The 17,843-nt window shown below is 37.7% G+C and overlaps 2 protein-coding genes across 2 annotated transcripts; one reads left to right on the top strand and one right to left on the bottom strand.

The window, feature by feature from the left end:
• Positions 1 to 274: 274 nt before the first annotated feature.
• Positions 275 to 2,262, bottom strand: LOC127987456 (uncharacterized). The gene is made up of 2 exons (XM_052589801.1): positions 474 to 2,262; positions 275 to 385 (listed from the first exon to the last, which is right to left on the bottom strand). Exons 1-2 carry the CDS (start codon positions 1,262 to 1,264, stop codon positions 382 to 384), a joined length of 795 nt encoding a protein of 264 aa, XP_052445761.1. The 5' UTR covers positions 1,265 to 2,262; the 3' UTR covers positions 275 to 381.
• Positions 2,263 to 2,327: 65 nt separating this feature from the next.
• LOC127987457 (uncharacterized) lies at positions 2,328 to 3,417 on the top strand. Its single transcript, XM_052589802.1, has 2 exons — positions 2,328 to 3,218; positions 3,307 to 3,417. Exons 1-2 carry the CDS (start codon positions 2,428 to 2,430, stop codon positions 3,308 to 3,310), a joined length of 795 nt encoding a protein of 264 aa, XP_052445762.1. The 5' UTR covers positions 2,328 to 2,427; the 3' UTR covers positions 3,311 to 3,417.
• Positions 3,418 to 17,843: the final 14,426 nt, after the last annotated feature.

Genomic DNA, 17,843 nt, shown 5'->3' on the forward strand with positions numbered 1-17,843 from the left:
TTGTCTAGCTGGCGAAGAGCTTCACTTATATACTTCTTCTTGTCCCACACACAGACAGCACCACCCTTATCAGCACTTTTTATGATTATATCATCTCTCTCCGAAAGCCACTTAAGTGCTTGAGATTCATTTTGTGTAAGATTATGCTGGGTGATCTTTTTTTGTTTACTGTAAAGCTTTTCTACTTCATAGGACACCTTTTTGGTGAAAGTAGTCAATATGGGATTGGTGGTACAAGGTGAAAAAGTAGACTTGGGCCGAAAAGAAGAGTTTACCGTGGTGGTTGAGTAGGTAGCTGCACCCTGTGCGTTCTGGGAGTACCAGGCCTTCAAATGTAGACTTCTATAGAATCGATAGAGGTCCACTTTGGTGTCAAATGGTCTACCTGAATATGTAGGAGAAAATGAGAGACCCTTGGACAAGACAGAAACGCAGTCATCAGAGAGGGGGAGGTCTGAAATATTAATTACTACCGATGCTTCAACCGGCTCCTTGTGATTGGTGGTTCCTGAGAGTGGGTTCTGCCACTTTCCACCCCTCCGCGTTTTCCTCTTCCTCTTTTGTAAGGTTGGTTGTGCTGTCTGGGGCGAGATTCCAAAAAAGCATTTCTGTCATACACATCAGCAATTTTGTCACGGTCATGAGTTTCATCATAATTCTCATCATCAGTGCTTGGAAGATTAAAAGACACTCTTCTTTTTGTCAGGTGTCCCTTCTTGCCCCAGCCATATATAGAACAATTACTATAGTCATTACAGTCTCGCTTAAATTTGATTATTTTGCCTTGTTTCAATTTTGTTGACAATTTATCAAGATCTTCTTTTAGTTTATTTTCAAAAGGCAACCTGTGTTCCTCTGATTCTGTCTGGATGAGCTGAGATTTCAAATCCTCAATATGAGATTGTACAACTGACTTCTGCTTTCTGGCTTCTTCAATTAACAAGAGGATTAAGTCTAGGGAGCATTTATTAAGAATAGCTTCCCATTTATCCTTAAAATCCACATTATCATAGCCAAATGAGGGAAATTTATTCAATCTCAAACCTCTTGGGATCATGTCCTGCCTCCAGTAGTCAGATAGGGTAATGATATGAAGATTCAGCTTCACCTCTTTTTCAGAAAGTTTTTGAAGATCAATGTGCAGTTTACGTGTATCTGTCCTCTGTGCATGTTCCTGGTCAAAGTCCAGTTCCAGAAGAGTGTCTTCTACAATGATAGCTTTGCCCTCATCCTTAGTGTAGGAGAAAGATTTGTTAGTGGCCATGTTGATATTATAGTGGGTCCTCAACGTTCAAAAAATAAAACGGAGCTGCTCCTGTCCAGGGTCACCCAAATTGATCCTCATAAGACTAAACAAAAGAGAACTGGAGCGCTGCTGGAATCCCTTGTATCCTCTGGTGCTCTTGGAAGGGTTAAATATAGAAAAAGATTTTGGAAAAAAATCCAAGTCCAGGCACTCAATAGGATGCAAAAGTTAAAAAGCCTTTAATGGTTGGGCTAAAGCATTAAAACACCAACGCGTATCGGCCCATTGGCCTTCATCAGGGTGTTGGTAACAAACAGACAGAATCACGCAGTACTTATAGTTGCATTGGTTTCAGGTGTGCCACTCTGGCACTTGTAACACAATTTTTTGGCCACTAGAGGCAATAGTTCAGATAATGGCTAATACCAAAGATCAAACCATACAAATACAAGATAAGGGATCTCCAAGTGGAAGAAAAAAAACAAACAAAAAAAAAAAAAAACAGGAGAGAGTAACACCAATACAAACATCTTGTGTACTCCACACAATTATATCCATAAAGTCAAATAAATGTGTAGAGGCTAGTTACCCATCTTACTTCTGGATTCATTGTCAAGATAGTTCCAAAGCAACAGGAGAAAAATATTATTATGGGCATTACAGTACATTAAAAGAACAGTCAACATTCACGGACAACAATACACTGTCCCTATTGAGACACAACTTTTACAAAAAAGGTGAGAGGTCAAAGTCTTCATTAAGACCTGGATGACTAGTAGCCCTCAAGGAATAGATCCAATATGTCTCCCTTTGTTTAAGGCGTTTGATGATATCCCCACCCCTGGCATCCAGGCGAACAGCCTCAATGCCCACTACTCTTAGGGTCGAATCACTCCCATGTTTTGCGTCTATATAATGTTTGGCCATTGGATAGTTCATATTTCCAGTCCGAATGGCATATCTATGTTCAGCTACCCTGTCTCTTAGTCTCCTTTTAGTAAGGCCTATATAAAAACAGCCACAAGTACACTCTAATACAAGGGAGGATACAAGGATACAAGGGATTCCAGCAGCGCTCCAGTTCTCTTTTGTTTAGTCTTATGAGGATCAATTTGGGTGACCCTGGACAGGAGCAGCTCCGTTTTATTTTTTGAACGTTGAGGACCCACTATAATATCAACATGGCCACTAACAAATCTTTCTCCTACACTAAGGATGAGGGCAAAGCTATCATTGTAGAAGACACTCTTCTGGAACTGGACTTTGACCAGGAACATGCACAGAGGACAGATACACGTAAACTGCACATTGATCTTCAAAAACTTTCTGAAAAAGAGGTGAAGCTGAATCTTCATATCATTACCCTATCTGACTACTGGAGGCAGGACATGATCCCAAGAGGTTTGAGATTGAATAAATTTCCCTCATTTGGCTATGATAATGTGGATTTTAAGGATAAATGGGAAGCTATTCTTAATAAATGCTCCCTAGACTTAATCCTCTTGTTAATTGAAGAAGCCAGAAAGCAGAAGTCAGTTGTACAATCTCATATTGAGGATTTGAAATCTCAGCTCATCCAGACAGAATCAGAGGAACACAGGTTGCCTTTTGAAAATAAACTAAAAGAAGATCTTGATAAATTGTCAACAAAATTGAAACAAGGCAAAATAATCAAATTTAAGCGAGACTGTAATGACTATAGTAATTGTTCTATATATGGCTGGGGCAAGAAGGGACACCTGACAAAAAGAAGAGTGTCTTTTAATCTTCCAAGCACTGATGATGAGAATTATGATGAAACTCATGACCGTGACAAAATTGCTGATGTGTATGACAGAAATGCTTTTTTGGAATCTCGCCCCAGACAGCACAACCAACCTTACAAAAGAGGAAGAGGAAAACGCGGAGGGGTGGAAAGTGGCAGAACCCACTCTCAGGAACCACCAATCACAAGGAGCCGGTTGAAGCATCGGTAGTAATTAATATTTCAGACCTCCCCCTCTCTGATGACTGCGTTTCTGTCTTGTCCAAGGGTCTCTCATTTTCTCCTACATATTCAGGTAGACCATTTGACACCAAAGTGGACCTCTATCGATTCTATAGAAGTCTACATTTGAAGGCCTGGTACTCCCAGAACGCACAGGGTGCAGCTACCTACTCAACCACCACGGTAAACTCTTCTTTTCGGCCCAAGTCTACTTTTTCACCTTGTACCACCAATCCCATATTGACTACTTTCACCAAAAAGGTGTCCTATGAAGTAGAAAAGCTTTACAGTAAACAAAAAAAGATCACCCAGCATAATCTTACACAAAATGAATCTCAAGCACTTAAGTGGCTTTCGGAGAGAGATGATATAATCATAAAAAGTGCTGATAAGGGTGGTGCTGTCTGTGTGTGGGACAAGAAGAAGTATATAAGTGAAGCTCTTCGCCAGCTAGACAACACTCAGTATTACTCAAAGCCCTCATCCAATCCAATGAACACTATAAGAAGAGAGCAGGAGCAATTGCTTAATGAGGCAAAATCACATAATTGGATTACTAAGAGAGAATATGAGTTTTTGCTTTGTCAACACCCACGTTATTCTACTTTTTATATGCTCCCCAAAGTCCACAAGGATCTGGAAAATCCACCTGGCAGACCGATAATCAGCGGGAATGACTCAATAACAGAACCTGCTTCCAAGTTTGTGGATTATTTTATCAAGCCATTTGTGGCAGATTTACCTTCTTATATTCAAGATACTACACAGGTTTTAAAGAAAATTGAACAAATAGGCAACATAGGCTCCTGCATTATGGCCACAATGGATGTGGAGTCCCTATATAGCAATATTGTACATAACGAGGGTTTAGAGGCTTTGAAACACTATCTCTCATCCAGACCTGAACATTTGATGCCTCCCAGTGACTTTATAGTGCAACTTACTGAGTGGACTTTAAAGAACAACATCTTTCTCTTTCAAGACATATTGTATAGACAAGAAAAGGGGACTGCAATGGGTGCTTGTTTTGCTCCCAACTATGCCAATCTGTTTCTAGGCTTATGGGAGGAGCGCTATATATTTTCCCACGTCAACCCTTTTAAAGATAAAATCTTGTGGTGGGGTAGATATATTGACGATGTGATTTTGATGTTCTCAGGTTCAGAAAAAGAACTTGTAGACTTCCATGTATATGTTAATAGCTTAAATGAGAACCTTAAATTTAGTTTGGATTATGATTTACACACTATCAACTTTCTTGATCTACGGATCTCAAAAGATAATGAGGGATTCCTACATACATCTATCTTCAGAAAGTCAACAGATCGTAATACCTTGCTGCATGCTAATAGTTTTCATCCCCCATGGCTTATTGATAACATACCCTTTGGACAGATCCAGAGACTAAGGCGTATATGTGATTCAGATCAGGATTTCCAGTATCAGTCTTTGGATATGCAGCGGCGTTTTCAACAAAGAGGTTACCAAACAAAAACTCTTGTTCAAGCTCATAATCGAGCCCAATCACTTGAAAGGAAGAGCTTGCTTCAGTCTAGACCCAATAGAGTATCAACACAGAAACCCTATTTTGTCACTCATTACAGCAAGGAGGCTGTCCAGATTAAACACATTATAAAGAAAAACTGGAACATTATTGAATGTGACCCGACTTTACGGGAAATATTCACGGAACCCCCTGGAATCAGTTTTAGGAGGGCCCCCACACTTAAGGACAGGTTAGTAAGAAGTCACCTCCCTGCTCCTAAACGTGAAACTTGGCTTCGTCAACCCAAGGGTAACTTTCCTTGTGGTAATTGTAATTATTGTGAGAATATTGCTAAAACTGACAAATTTATGGATGTTTTTAGCAATAAGACTTACACTATTAACAGTTTTATAAATTGCAATTCTACCCATGTTGTTTATCGTTTAGAGTGTACTTGTGGCTGTTTTTATATAGGCCTTACTAAAAGGAGACTAAGAGACAGGGTAGCTGAACATAGATATGCCATTCGGACTGGAAATATGAACTATCCAATGGCCAAACATTATATAGACGCAAAACATGGGAGTGATTCGACCCTAAGAGTAGTGGGCATTGAGGCTGTTCGCCTGGATGCCAGGGGTGGGGATATCATCAAACGCCTTAAACAAAGGGAGACATATTGGATCTATTCCTTGAGGGCTACTAGTCATCCAGGTCTTAATGAAGACTTTGACCTCTCACCTTTTTTGTAAAAGTTGTGTCTCAATAGGGACAGTGTATTGTTGTCCGTGAATGTTGACTGTTCTTTTAATGTACTGTAATGCCCATAATAATATTTTTCTCCTGTTGCTTTGGAACTATCTTGACAATGAATCCAGAAGTAAGATGGGTAACTAGCCTCTACACATTTATTTGACTTTATGGATATAATTGTGTGGAGTACACAAGATGTTTGTATTGGTGTTACTCTCTCCTGTTTTTTTTTTTGTTTTTTTTGTTTTTTTTCTTCCACTTGGAGATCCCTTATCTTGTATTTGTATGGTTTGATCTTTGGTATTAGCCATTATCTGAACTATTGCCTCTAGTGGCCAAAAAATTGTGTTACAAGTGCCAGAGTGGCACACCTGAAACCAATGCAACTATAAGTACTGCGTGATTCTGTCTGTTTGTTACCAACACCCTGATGAAGGCCAATGGGCCGATACGCGTTGGTGTTTTAATGCTTTAGCCCAACCATTAAAGGCTTTTTAACTTTTGCATCCTATTGAGTGCCTGGACTTGGATTTTTTTCCAAAATCTTTTTCTATATTTAACCCTTCCAAGAGCACCAGAGGATACAAGGGATTCCAGCAGCGCTCCAGTTCTCTTTTGTTTAAGAAAGAAAGTCATTGAGTAAATGATTGGTAAAGTTTTGGATGAACTGTTCCTTTAAATGGAAAGCGCCTATGTTTACATTTTGCAGTCAGAACAACAAAATGAGTTCTAATAGCAAGAATGGATTTGTGATTAACATATTCTTAAAAAATTTCCCTTTTGTTTCCAACTTCAGAAAGTCAGTAAGTAAATTATTTAAAATTTTTTGGGTGAACTGTTCCTTTAAATGAAATGCATCAACCACTACTTTTAAGCTTAGCTAAAACAGCAAAACAATGAGTTATAATAGCAAAAATGTATTTGTGATCAACATATTCTCCAAAAAAAAAATCCCCTTTTATGTCTCACATACGAAAGTCAAAATGACAGTGAGTAAAAGATGCAAACTTTTTAGGCGAACTGTTCCTTTCAATGAAAATCACCTAAGCTTAGCAAAAATAACTAGCGCCAAAACAAAACAATGGGCAATAATAGGAAAAAACATGTTCTTCAAAAAAATTCCTCTTTCATGTTACACTTTAGAAATTAAGTAAACAAGGACAGTGAACATTTTTGGGTGAACTGTTCCTTCAATTTAAAGACACCAACTACACCTTTAAGCCTAAGAAAACAACTAGTGCAAGAACAAAACATTAATTTATAATAGCAAAAAATGTATTTGTTATCAACATGTTCATAAAAAACATATACCCTTCAATGTCCCATTTATAAAAAAATAAATAAAATAAACACAAATAAAAAATGAATGTCCCTTGGTTAATAAATTATCCAACTTTTGTGGATGAACTATTACTTTAAATGAAAGGCACTTATTTTTAAGACTAGCAAAAACAGCTAGCACCCCCCAAAAAGTTAAAATAACAAAAATGAATTTGTGATGAACATATTATTCAAAAATCCCCCTTAATGTCCCACCAAGGTAAGCAATTCAACAATGATTGTGAGTAAAAGGTTCTACTTAAAATAGTCTGCTACTTTTTAGCTTAGCAAAAGCGACTAGAGTCAGAACAAAAGGAAACAAAACAAAAGTCTGTGAGCTTTAATAACAATTCCTTCCCTTTACAAGTTGCATTCTCAGCGGCCTTATGTCTCATCTGTCAGCATTTTGTAACCAAATTAGTTAGTTTTCTGTTAGTGATGATAGCCTGGGTCTGCATAATGAGATTTAGCCTCAGGCTATGCTACTATCAAGCATTTTAGCATTGTTAGTGTATGTTTCCCATCAGACATCCCTTGCTGGATCCATCTTCTCTGCAGCAGTGGCAGCCATCCAAAGAAAAGCAACCCACAAGAAGTTAATAAATGGTAAAATTTGCAAACGAGTCTTGCATGCGGCATTAGCATTAAAATAGCATTCAGGTACATGCCAACCTTTTACCGCTTAAAATAGAGGAGAGAGGCAGGATGTAGGGAAAAGTGGAAATTGCTCTCTGTAAAGAGTGGCTGGTAGTCACAATTAGTCACAGTTCAAAAATTTAATTTTGTTTAAAAATTGGATTTTAAACGTGTTGAATGTGGTAAAAAATTGAGATCAAGACCCGCTGGAATTGCTACAATGGTGTTGACGGTGACAGAGCGGAGATGGTCTCATAAACGCAAGGACTGAGAAGCTCCGCCAGCCGGAGACAGTTTATTCTCCGCTCTGCAGTCCAACTCAACCTAATCTCCAGGTGTACGGCTAACTCCTCGCTCGCCTTTTACTGAGTCATGCTGTCATGTTACAGAAGCACAGTAATTCCAATTTCCCCTCAGAGCAAACTCTGTTTTTTTTTCTTTTGAACGTTTACCAGACTGCAGACAAAAGCTGTCCTACACTTTTTGTTTTGTTTTCTTCATCATTAATTCAGGGGAGTTTGGGCCCCAATTAAAGTTTGCCCCCCCCCCCCCCCCCCCCCCAATATTATTATATTCCAATAATAATATTGGAATATTACTAATATATAATTGATTGAATTCACCCAATTCTGTTGTAATTAATATATGTATGCGTAAAACTAAGCAAAGTGTGATTGGTAGTATTTTTCAAAACTTTGGCTTGCACGACTAACAGCGTTTGTCTAGTGAGAGTGACAGGAACAGAGATTACCGATGGTTTATCAGACCTGCTGGTATGCAAAAATTGCACAGAAGTTCTGGCCCGGCGCACCTCAGCCAAAGCCCAACAACCTACCAGAAGGTCATTGTGTAATTCGCCCTGTTTCGATCCACTATATTCTGCTAGAGCACTGTCATCCTTGGCTTTTCTTTGCTTTGGCTTTATCTATTAATCCTCATTCTGTTTTGTGCTTAAACTGCCGATCTGTTGACATCCGCTCTAAAGAGAACAGCTTTGAAATCAGTGTACATACCACGCATTATGTTTGCTCAACACGCTTTTAATGATGAAGTATAACACGACAGGCATGCATGAAATTAAAAAGGACTAAGACAGACATCGTCCCGAAAATGAAAAGGACTTTTGGCTCCTCAAAACACCAGCCGCATTCCTTCAAGCAGTTTAAGTGCATTGGAAATGACATGTTCGGTGCGTAAATTATACATCTTTCAACCGACGCACTGGCAAGCTAGTGAACTCTGGGATGTGTTAAGATGTCTGAATCTTATCTGACTTAATGCATGCAGCATAACATTTCTTAGCCACCACGCTTTGGACTTTCATCCATGAATTTCCATCTGAAATGCATCCATGCAGGCACTGTTTTGTCAGGTCAGTGAAAGGATAGTCTAATGCCCTAAAGCGCCATCCCGCAAGCGATCATACATTTCTATCTTGGGTAGAAAGAGATCATTAGTGATGACTGCATTGCTCATGCATGAATGTGGGTCAGTTTGTGTGCTATAAATAATGTGCAATGTGTTTGAATACGGTCCTCATATCTGTCAGAGAGGAAAGTCACACTTTGCTATGGAAAACAGCTATTGCAAGGCAAGCCACGGGAAGTATGGTGAATTGGAAATATCCTCATCCCCTCACGTCTGCATGTAAAGGAAATGAGACTTTGTGAACAACAAAGAAAGCAGTGTTAGTCTGACTGATAAGATGGAATTTCATTCAGTTTCAAATAATATCGGTAAATCATCGCGACACCCCAAATCCCATTTGCTTATCTTCAGGCCCAAACAGGAGTTTCAGAAACAGGAGTTTGTTTCTACATCAGCTTTGGAGCAATGTAGAATTCCATCTTTTGCTCACCAATGGATCCTTTGCAGTGAATGGGTGCCATCAGAATGAGAGTCCAAACAGCTGATAAAAACATCACAATATTTCACAACACTCCAGTTTGACATCTTGTGAAGTGAAAAGCTGCATGTTTGTAAGAAACTTTAAACTGTCCTTTCTGGCCAAAATACGACTGAAAAAAAAAGTCACTTGTTATTGTGTAACATCAAGATCCACAGATGTATTAGTCAAGGGACTGTTGCATTGTTTTTGCTTGTAAATGGTGCTTAAGTTGTGCATTTTTCTCTTCTGATTCAGGCAAGGTGATGTTTCACTGGAGAAAACTAAATGATGCATGAAGACATGCAGCTTTTTCACTTCACAGTATGTTAACTGATTAACTGGATTGGTGTGGTTTATTGTGATGTTTTTATCCGCTGTTTAGACTCTTGTTCTGATGGCACCCATTCACTGCAGAGAATCCATTGCTGGTGATGTAATTAAGTAGCAAACTGATCTACATCTTGGATGGCCTGAGGGTAAGTAAATATTCAGCAAATTTTTCATTTTTGGCTGAACTATTCCTTTAAAATAACAAAGTGAGAAATTAGTTTAATTACAGCCATGACTTGGCCAAATTTGAGACAGTTTTCTCCAATGTTTTTTTAATAAGTTTAGGCAATGTGACAAAAAGTTGTGCAGGGTTTTCTAAAAAAATAAGATCTAGGAAGCAATTTCTTAATGTGGCAAGCTCTAATTTGATTGACTGGCATCTACAAAACCTCCAGAAATGAGGGTACGGCAATTCATCTGAAAACTTGTCTGTAAACTGTCTGTAAGTTGTGTTTGATGTACCGACAATGCATGCTTTAAAAGAAGTACTTTCCACTGGATTTTCCAAAGTTTGCTGAGCCAATTTTCAGTTGACTGGAAATGACTTTTCCTTGAGCCATTCATTAAACAAATAACATTTTTAAGAAGCTGATAGACTGGGATTTCAATTCAATTTCACTTTCTCCTTTCAAATCATGTCGAAATGCTTACCACAGAATTTCTGAGATCTCTTATTTGATACAATATTTAAGTCCTTCTCTTTTCGAAAAGCCTTCACTCAGATTTGTTTCCAAGACTAAAGCTGCTCAATATTGTTAAGTAGGCGCTTTAGAACTCGCAAAAGCGCTTCCTATCATTAGTGAAATTCTCTTGAAGATGTCATGCTTGGCTTAGTTTAATATCCTAAATAGACCTCAGAGGCTGTTTAATTTCCTTCTTAGATTCGGTGACATTTGATGCTGTCACTGTATCTTTGGTTCACTGGGGTAGAGAATATTGGACGGTGGCGTTTCTGAATAGCTTCTCTGTGTGCCGCTTGTGAAATGTGTGTGCGCGACATGACTCACTACCGTCTATTGACTCGACAAGGCTACGTCATTGGCTGTCTTTATTGTAACGATTGAATCACCAACTCAAGAAGCCAGTCACTGATTCTGTAAGGACTGTCAGTGGAAAGATAAAATAGTTTTTGGAGGATGTCAATAAGTGTTGCTTTTACTTTTTCTCCTTGGCTAGAAGAAGTAGATAAGATAATTAAGAAAGGGAATCTGTTCCTACTCAATAGATAAAGGACAAAGGCTCTTTTCAGATCGTTTTGGTTAGAATGGTTCTGTGGGTACTGCATTTGCTTTTGTGAGTGTTAAACTGTGGTTAGATTTGTGAAGAAAATATGAGTGGTTGGCCATGCCTGAACATCATGATGCCAGGGTGTAGTGGATAGTTGCCAGGGTGTTGTAATGCAGTTGCAAGGTGCTGTGAGTAAGTTTCATTGCTGGTCCAAATGTTTTTGCCTCAAAATCTCTTTTATTTTGTCCCTAGACATGACTTGGAACCTTCTAATGTAAGTCTAACAGCAAGTCCTAACAAGTCATGAGCCAAGCAGTTTTTTTTTTCCTCAGAACAGTGTGGGTCGGGTTTTCTATGTTTGTATGCTCTTTCTGAAGGCATGGCACCTGGAGTTGTGTAAAACTGTAAGAAAACAACAGATTTTTCTTGAATGTGAAGGTTCTCAGAATCCAGCATTTCCTTCCATAATGCCTTCATTTTAAAATCGAAACACTTAATCCAGTTGCGTTTGAACACACCTAAGCCCGTTTCACACTGCGATTCCGGCAAATACACAGGTAAAGTGTTCCGGCAATTGTTCCCAGGTCGCTAGATTTTGCGCTTTCACACACAACCTGTAAAGGTCCCGTAATGACACGTGACATCAGGGCGTGACGTGTGATGTACGAGTCGAAAACGTTAGGCACGTTATACTTTGACTGAAGCTAGTGAACGATCTTGGCGTCATTGCGGAAAGTGAGGAACTAACTGATCTCTGCTTCATTACAGTTTGCACATATGTTTTCGTCGCGAACGTTGATCTTCTTTAAGAACAGCCGGTAAAAGAGTTGTGTGATATTGGCGTCATCACTATGACACGGCATTAGATCTGGCTTTTGTTCACACAGTGCACATCCCAGGATTGAACCCGGCAATGTTACTAGGTCCCTGACCCGGGTTCAGTGCCGGAATCAATCCCAGGACGTGTTTGCTTTCACACAGAAGGCGACCCCGCAATGTTCCGGCAATTTGCCGGGTCCGACGTGCAGTGTGCAAGGGGTGTCAGTTGTTGCTGTCACTTCTAGTTAGGAAAAAAATTCAGATTAGCAAATGTGAGGTGACTTTCATCACGCCGAGGCTTGCTAGGTCAGGGTGTAAAGAGTTAGTTTTTTTTCTTTGACGATTTTATTGTATTTGTAAAGCAACTGCACACTTTTCCGCAAAAACATACAGTATGTGATTTGACATAATGTTACTTGTAGTGGTATTTACTCATGATAGTGTTTAATAATTAGCATTAGGAAGTTGTTCAAGGTCAATACCCAGTTAGCAAATTTAGGTCATAAAAACATTGTGGGAATATCATTTTGAAATGCTTCTAAACTATTGAAATGTCCAGTTTTATCGTTGTGATTATAATAATATTTATAGGTTACAAAAAGCAGAACATTTCTAAGAATGTTCATCTAGTAGAAATAGCATAAGTACGTTTTGAGAATTCAGAGAAGTACATTTTCTGACTGCATATATTAAATATTAAAAAGTTTATAAGAATGTGTCAGGGTTTTGGTAAGGGAGGAACTCAGGTGCAGACAGGAAGTAACTCAACACAGGATTTATTATACAAAAAGGGAAAACAAAAACCCACGAGGGGGAAAACAAGGGCTAGGGTAGACACTAAATAATTCTACAAAACTCAATAAACAAGGCAAACAAAGACTCTGAACACCAACTACTAACAAACACTCACTGCAAGACAAAAGACTTCTTAGAGGAATAATCTCAGACGAGGTACAATCACGAATAATGAACACAATGAACCGACGCAAGACAGAGCACACTAGGAGATCTAAATAGGGGGGAACAATCAAGAGACAACAGGTGGCACAGATAAGGCAATCACAACAAGACAAGGATAACAAGGGGGGCGGGGCAAGGGAACGAGACAACACAAGCACATGGCCCAAAGACAAGGCCATGTGCTTGTACACAAAACACGGGTCTGCCATGATCCTGCCTCAAGACTAGGAAAAATCAAGGACACAAGGGCAGAATCATGACAGAATGCCCCACAAACATGCATACACTGTAAAAAATGACTGTGAATTTAACAATAAAAGACTGTAAAAAAGCTACAGTATAAACCTGTTAAATGGTTAATGGTAAATTGTCCTCCTTTATAGAGTGAATATACAGTGGACATTACATGTAATTTGTACGGTAGTATACTATTTTTGGAAGTGAAAAAGAACAAATAATTTACAGTGAATAACTGTAAATTTACATTTCCAGAATTCCCTGCCTTACATTTCAATTTTGTTTATTTTTTAATAACTACGTTTCTTCTTAGTTTTTTTCTTATCAGTTTTGTACATTAGGGTTGTAAGTTATACCTAAGGTTGTTAAATTAATGTTTATTGCGTCATTTCAGTTTCATGTGTGTTACTGTGATGGTGTTTATTGTTTGTGTGAATGACCCTGTGTACCTTCTATAAATGTTACTATTTAAAGGCTGCTATTGATAGGCTTTGATTCATCATGTGACTTTCTTATCACCACCTGCTTTTGGTGGTTATCAATGTGTTACAAAGGTACAAAACAGATTTCATACTTAAATAGGTTGTCAATGTAAATATTATATCGGTTAATGAAAATACGGTATTTAACTGTAAATGTAAGTAAAAACTTTTGTTTTCTTTTTCTTTTCTTTTTTACAATGTATGACATTGACTGTCTGAATTCTTCACACGTGGGTTTTCTCCTTTTATTCTGTTATATTTTGTTTTTCATCCAAAATCAAGCCGACTTGCATTGCAATATCAGTTGACAGACAGGTTTCAAGGTTGTGATTAAATAACCACTGTCATAAGATAAAATTTGGAGACGGGACTATCTATTTGTCCTTCCAATGGAAACAAGTTTTATGATGACATTGGCTTAGAAATGACACACTTCACCTTTAACAGTGTACAAAATTCAGAGTGCACAGCAGCTGGTAAGCTGAGTTTGACTCTGAATGCCACACTGACAGTGAAGTTTGAGGAACTCCAAGGTCAGGCTTTAGCTGTAGAGCAATGTGTTTGTGTGTAAGCGTTAGTGAGATAGAGAAGTACATGCCACTTTAGCATGTGACAATTGCATTTCAAATTAAGAAAGCCTGACAACAAGCCATTCGTGTTGAAACATGTAAGATTCACTCATTTAAAGTTCTTTGTTTTCCTTTGTTTCTCACCAGACCATCTAAGCTGCAACAATTCATCACAATCTGGTTGATCCTACACCAATTAGCTTGTTGCAAAAGGTTCTGTGTGAAAATGGAAATCAATTAGTCCCTTTATTTGTGCCTAATTCCAAACAGCTGGTTAGTGAGCCACGGGTGACAGTTCTCCCCTTTGCTGTAATATCCTGACTATTTGCTCAGTTAAGTGGAGCGAAGCTACCTTTGTTTATCTTGCTCTCTCAGGTCGTATGCACTCATTCCCTCCCTTCCATCCCAATGACCTTCCTACAGGTAGGGCCCAAAGCAAACCAGTTGTGCCTGAAGAAAAAGACTATTCGTGGACAAGTTTCAGTTTTAGCAGGATCTGGGGTTGCAGATTTTTTTGTGTCTAGCAGACTAAACATTCATTATCACTGTCCTATTACATATTGCATCATACTGCATGTCTTTATAGGGTAGGTTTTTGTAGTCTGTTATTGATGTCATGATGAAAATTGTAGTTAGTAATGTAATCTATTGAGTATACATAAAGTAATGTATTCTGACTACTTTTAGATTACTTTTGACTTAACCTTAAAATGTATTGCATTCATTTATCAACATCGTTATGTGTATTAAATGTTTGTTACAATAATCCAGGGTCTTTCAAACTGGGGTTCATGGAAAACTGCAGAGGTTTCATGAGTTGAAAAAAAAAGCTAATAATATAGTCAATCCTAAAAAAAAAATCAAATTCAAATAATTTATCTAATTTTAAAATTAAAACAATGAAATACAACACCTGAACAGTAAAAATGACATATTATATATAAACAAACACACACACACATTATGCCAATTATTTAAGTTTATAACAGTTAATAATTTTAGTATTTGCTGAGAAAGCCCCCCGATGAAAATATTTCAAAGACATTTGTTTTAGACATTTTTTTTACCATGTTATTGAACAACCGTCTACTTCATAAATCTACACAAGGTACTGTACATTTACTGTAGTGGACATTCACACATAATGCAGTCTTATACTCCAACTTTGACATAGTAGATTTTATTTTTATTTATTTTTTTGTCTCTAGTCATATCTGTAATACGATTAGTATGCTAAAGACTATGCTTCTGAACCTGAAATTAAATTGATTAATATTTGTCAGGTAAATTGAAGCAGAGGAAAATAAGCTCCTCTTAATTTATTTATTTCTTATCATGCCGTACTGCTGATAATTGCCCCGAATGTAGTCGTCCTGATAGCGTGGAGTCGTGGGAGTCTCAGGACGATATCATTGGTTAGCAGTATTAACACTACGCAATTGGCTCTTTGCATTCCCTGCGTCTAAATGCTTGATAATCTTTCCCCTTTGAACTCCCATGTCTCACGTTATCAGCCGTAATTTTTTCATGTGATGATGTATTTTTGGCCGCAGAGAGACCTGTTTTCTCCCTCTAAATTTGTCTTTTGTGAGGCAAAGTACAGATAGCTTCAGTTGACAGGAGCACTAACTAAGGATAAAACTGTTAGTGTTTGTGTGAGGAATATAAATAGACCGTGTTAGAGAGGAGTGGAGCTACAGTAACACATGGCTAAGCTAATAGCATGTGCTCCAGGCCAAAGCTCGGTTGTTGCACATTTAAGAATGACATCTGAATCTAAAAGACACGTATAGTTCCACATAGTTAAAAAATGACTGTGATTTCATTTTTGTGATTGCTGAATTGCAACAGCAAAGGCCATTTAATGTTTGCTAACAAGAAAACCCATTTATTATTGCAAAGATAGCTTACAATTCAGCAAAATGAGATACCGTTGCAGTGCTTGCAACATTTGATTGGTTATTATATATTGTTCCCACTGTGAATAGTCCTTGACTGGACTGCCATGAACTGACCTGCGCCCAAGATCAGCGGTTCTCAGCAAGTCTTGCTTTATTATTATCTTTTGTCATTGCTTTTTATTCATTTTCTCCATTACCCAAACACAACAGATCTGCGTGCCATTTTCAGTCGCAACCCATCAATTGAGAACATAAAAGAACGTTAACGACTTAGGCTATATCCACATTAATCCAGATACATTTGAAAGCACATCTTTTTCTCTTTTTGGCTTTTTGTTAACACTGAGTGGAATTTTATCCTGAATATTTGAAAACAGCAATATTCGAAAGCAATGATGTATGTTTAATCATGTGGCGCATATTGTATCCATATATATTTACAATCTGTAAAATTTACGATAAAAACACTGGCAGCTCTGATTGCCAGAATTTTTGTGTAAAAAATATGGTAGTAACATTTTAGGTTTTACAGATTTAACTTAAATTTACATCAATTTACAAAACATAGTTAATTCAACGAAAAAGCATCCAATATGTGATGTAACACAGGGAATTCTGGGAATGTCAATGTAACAGTTATTCACTGTTTTTTCCCTTCCAAAAATGGTATACTACTGTAAAATTAAATGTACTGTCCAAACCAGTTTTTCACTGTATATACAAGGAAAACTTTAGTTAACCAATAAATAGGTTTTTACTGTATAGTTTTACAGTCTTTTACTGTAAAATCACAGTATTTTTTTACAGTGTATGATCGAACTGGCATTGTTATGCCCACTATTCACTAAACATGTTGCTAAAGATACAGTAAATGTTACTTTGTACAGTTTTCTACTGCATTTCTGCAAATATGGATGAACATTGACTCACAATTGCTGTCTAACAGTAATGGAAATTTTTAGTGCGACCTGGGCGTACCAGCAAGTGACCGGATATTTGCTAATAAAATGAGCAGTAAATTAGAACATTGCATAAATAAAAATGTGAATATTTGAGTTACTATCCGATCTGTTCAAGAGAACAAAATTGTCGCTTCCTGGGAAACTGGTACAAAGAATTAACTATAAAAATGAAAATTTTGAAACCTGGGAAACTTTTTTTTTTTTCCTACATAATAAGTTACTTGTGCCTTAAACAAAACAAAATGACAAATGCTGTCATGTTAACTTGTAACCGCTCTGAAGCAGATGATGTTTCGGAATGCAATCATATGAGATTGGGAGGTAATTATAGAGAATGAATTAGTGAATTGTGCACACAATTTCTTTTTTGTGTGGGGCTCCATACAGTTGAGTTTGAATGCACATAAGATCTTACACACATTTTTGTGTTTCAATTAAGAAATTTAACATAATTGAATATTCCAAAATTTGCATAGATATACATAGATGGAAAAACTTTTGGAAAATGCTTAAAGGTTTTAGTGTACACATAGAAAAACTAAATGCCCCTTTTAAATATATTCAGATCAATGTCAACATATTGGTGTCTAAGAATAATGAGAAACAATTAAAAGAGATGCAGGAAACCGTACAACCACAGACCTGTTTCTAGACTAATTGCACCTCATTGGGCAGATTAAAATCTGGGAGAATAAATAATTCCATGTTTTTTGGATTTTTAGATTAACACGACTGGAATAAGCAAGAAAGCTTTGGGACTCATGCGTGTTCCAGGGCTTCTTATCAAGCAGTAGGAGGTTTATAGTTATTTCATGAAGATTGCTTTGGTGGGCTCAGCAGGGCTTAACCTGAAATCACCTGTGAGGTAAGCTGGATCTCAGCCATGCATTCTTGAAATGGCCCACCTATACCTTAGCATTATCGAAACATATTTTGATTTCTCGCTTCGAGAAAGCTCAGGTGAAAGGTACATGCACACGCTTGTGTAGATTAAGATTTGAGGTTTTGTTTCATTACTTTCAATCGACAACTATTGCATT

This window comes from Carassius gibelio, chromosome B22, assembly GCF_023724105.1.
Source record: "Carassius gibelio isolate Cgi1373 ecotype wild population from Czech Republic chromosome B22, carGib1.2-hapl.c, whole genome shotgun sequence".
Lineage (NCBI taxonomy): Eukaryota > Metazoa > Chordata > Actinopteri > Cypriniformes > Cyprinidae > Carassius > Carassius gibelio.

Excerpts from the sequence above, each read along its gene's own strand:
- LOC127987456 (XM_052589801.1), bottom strand. The coding sequence starts at position 1,264 with ATGGCCACTAACAAATCTTTCTCCTACACTAAGGATGAGGGCAAAGCT.
- LOC127987457 (XM_052589802.1), top strand. The coding sequence starts at position 2,428 with ATGGCCACTAACAAATCTTTCTCCTACACTAAGGATGAGGGCAAAGCT.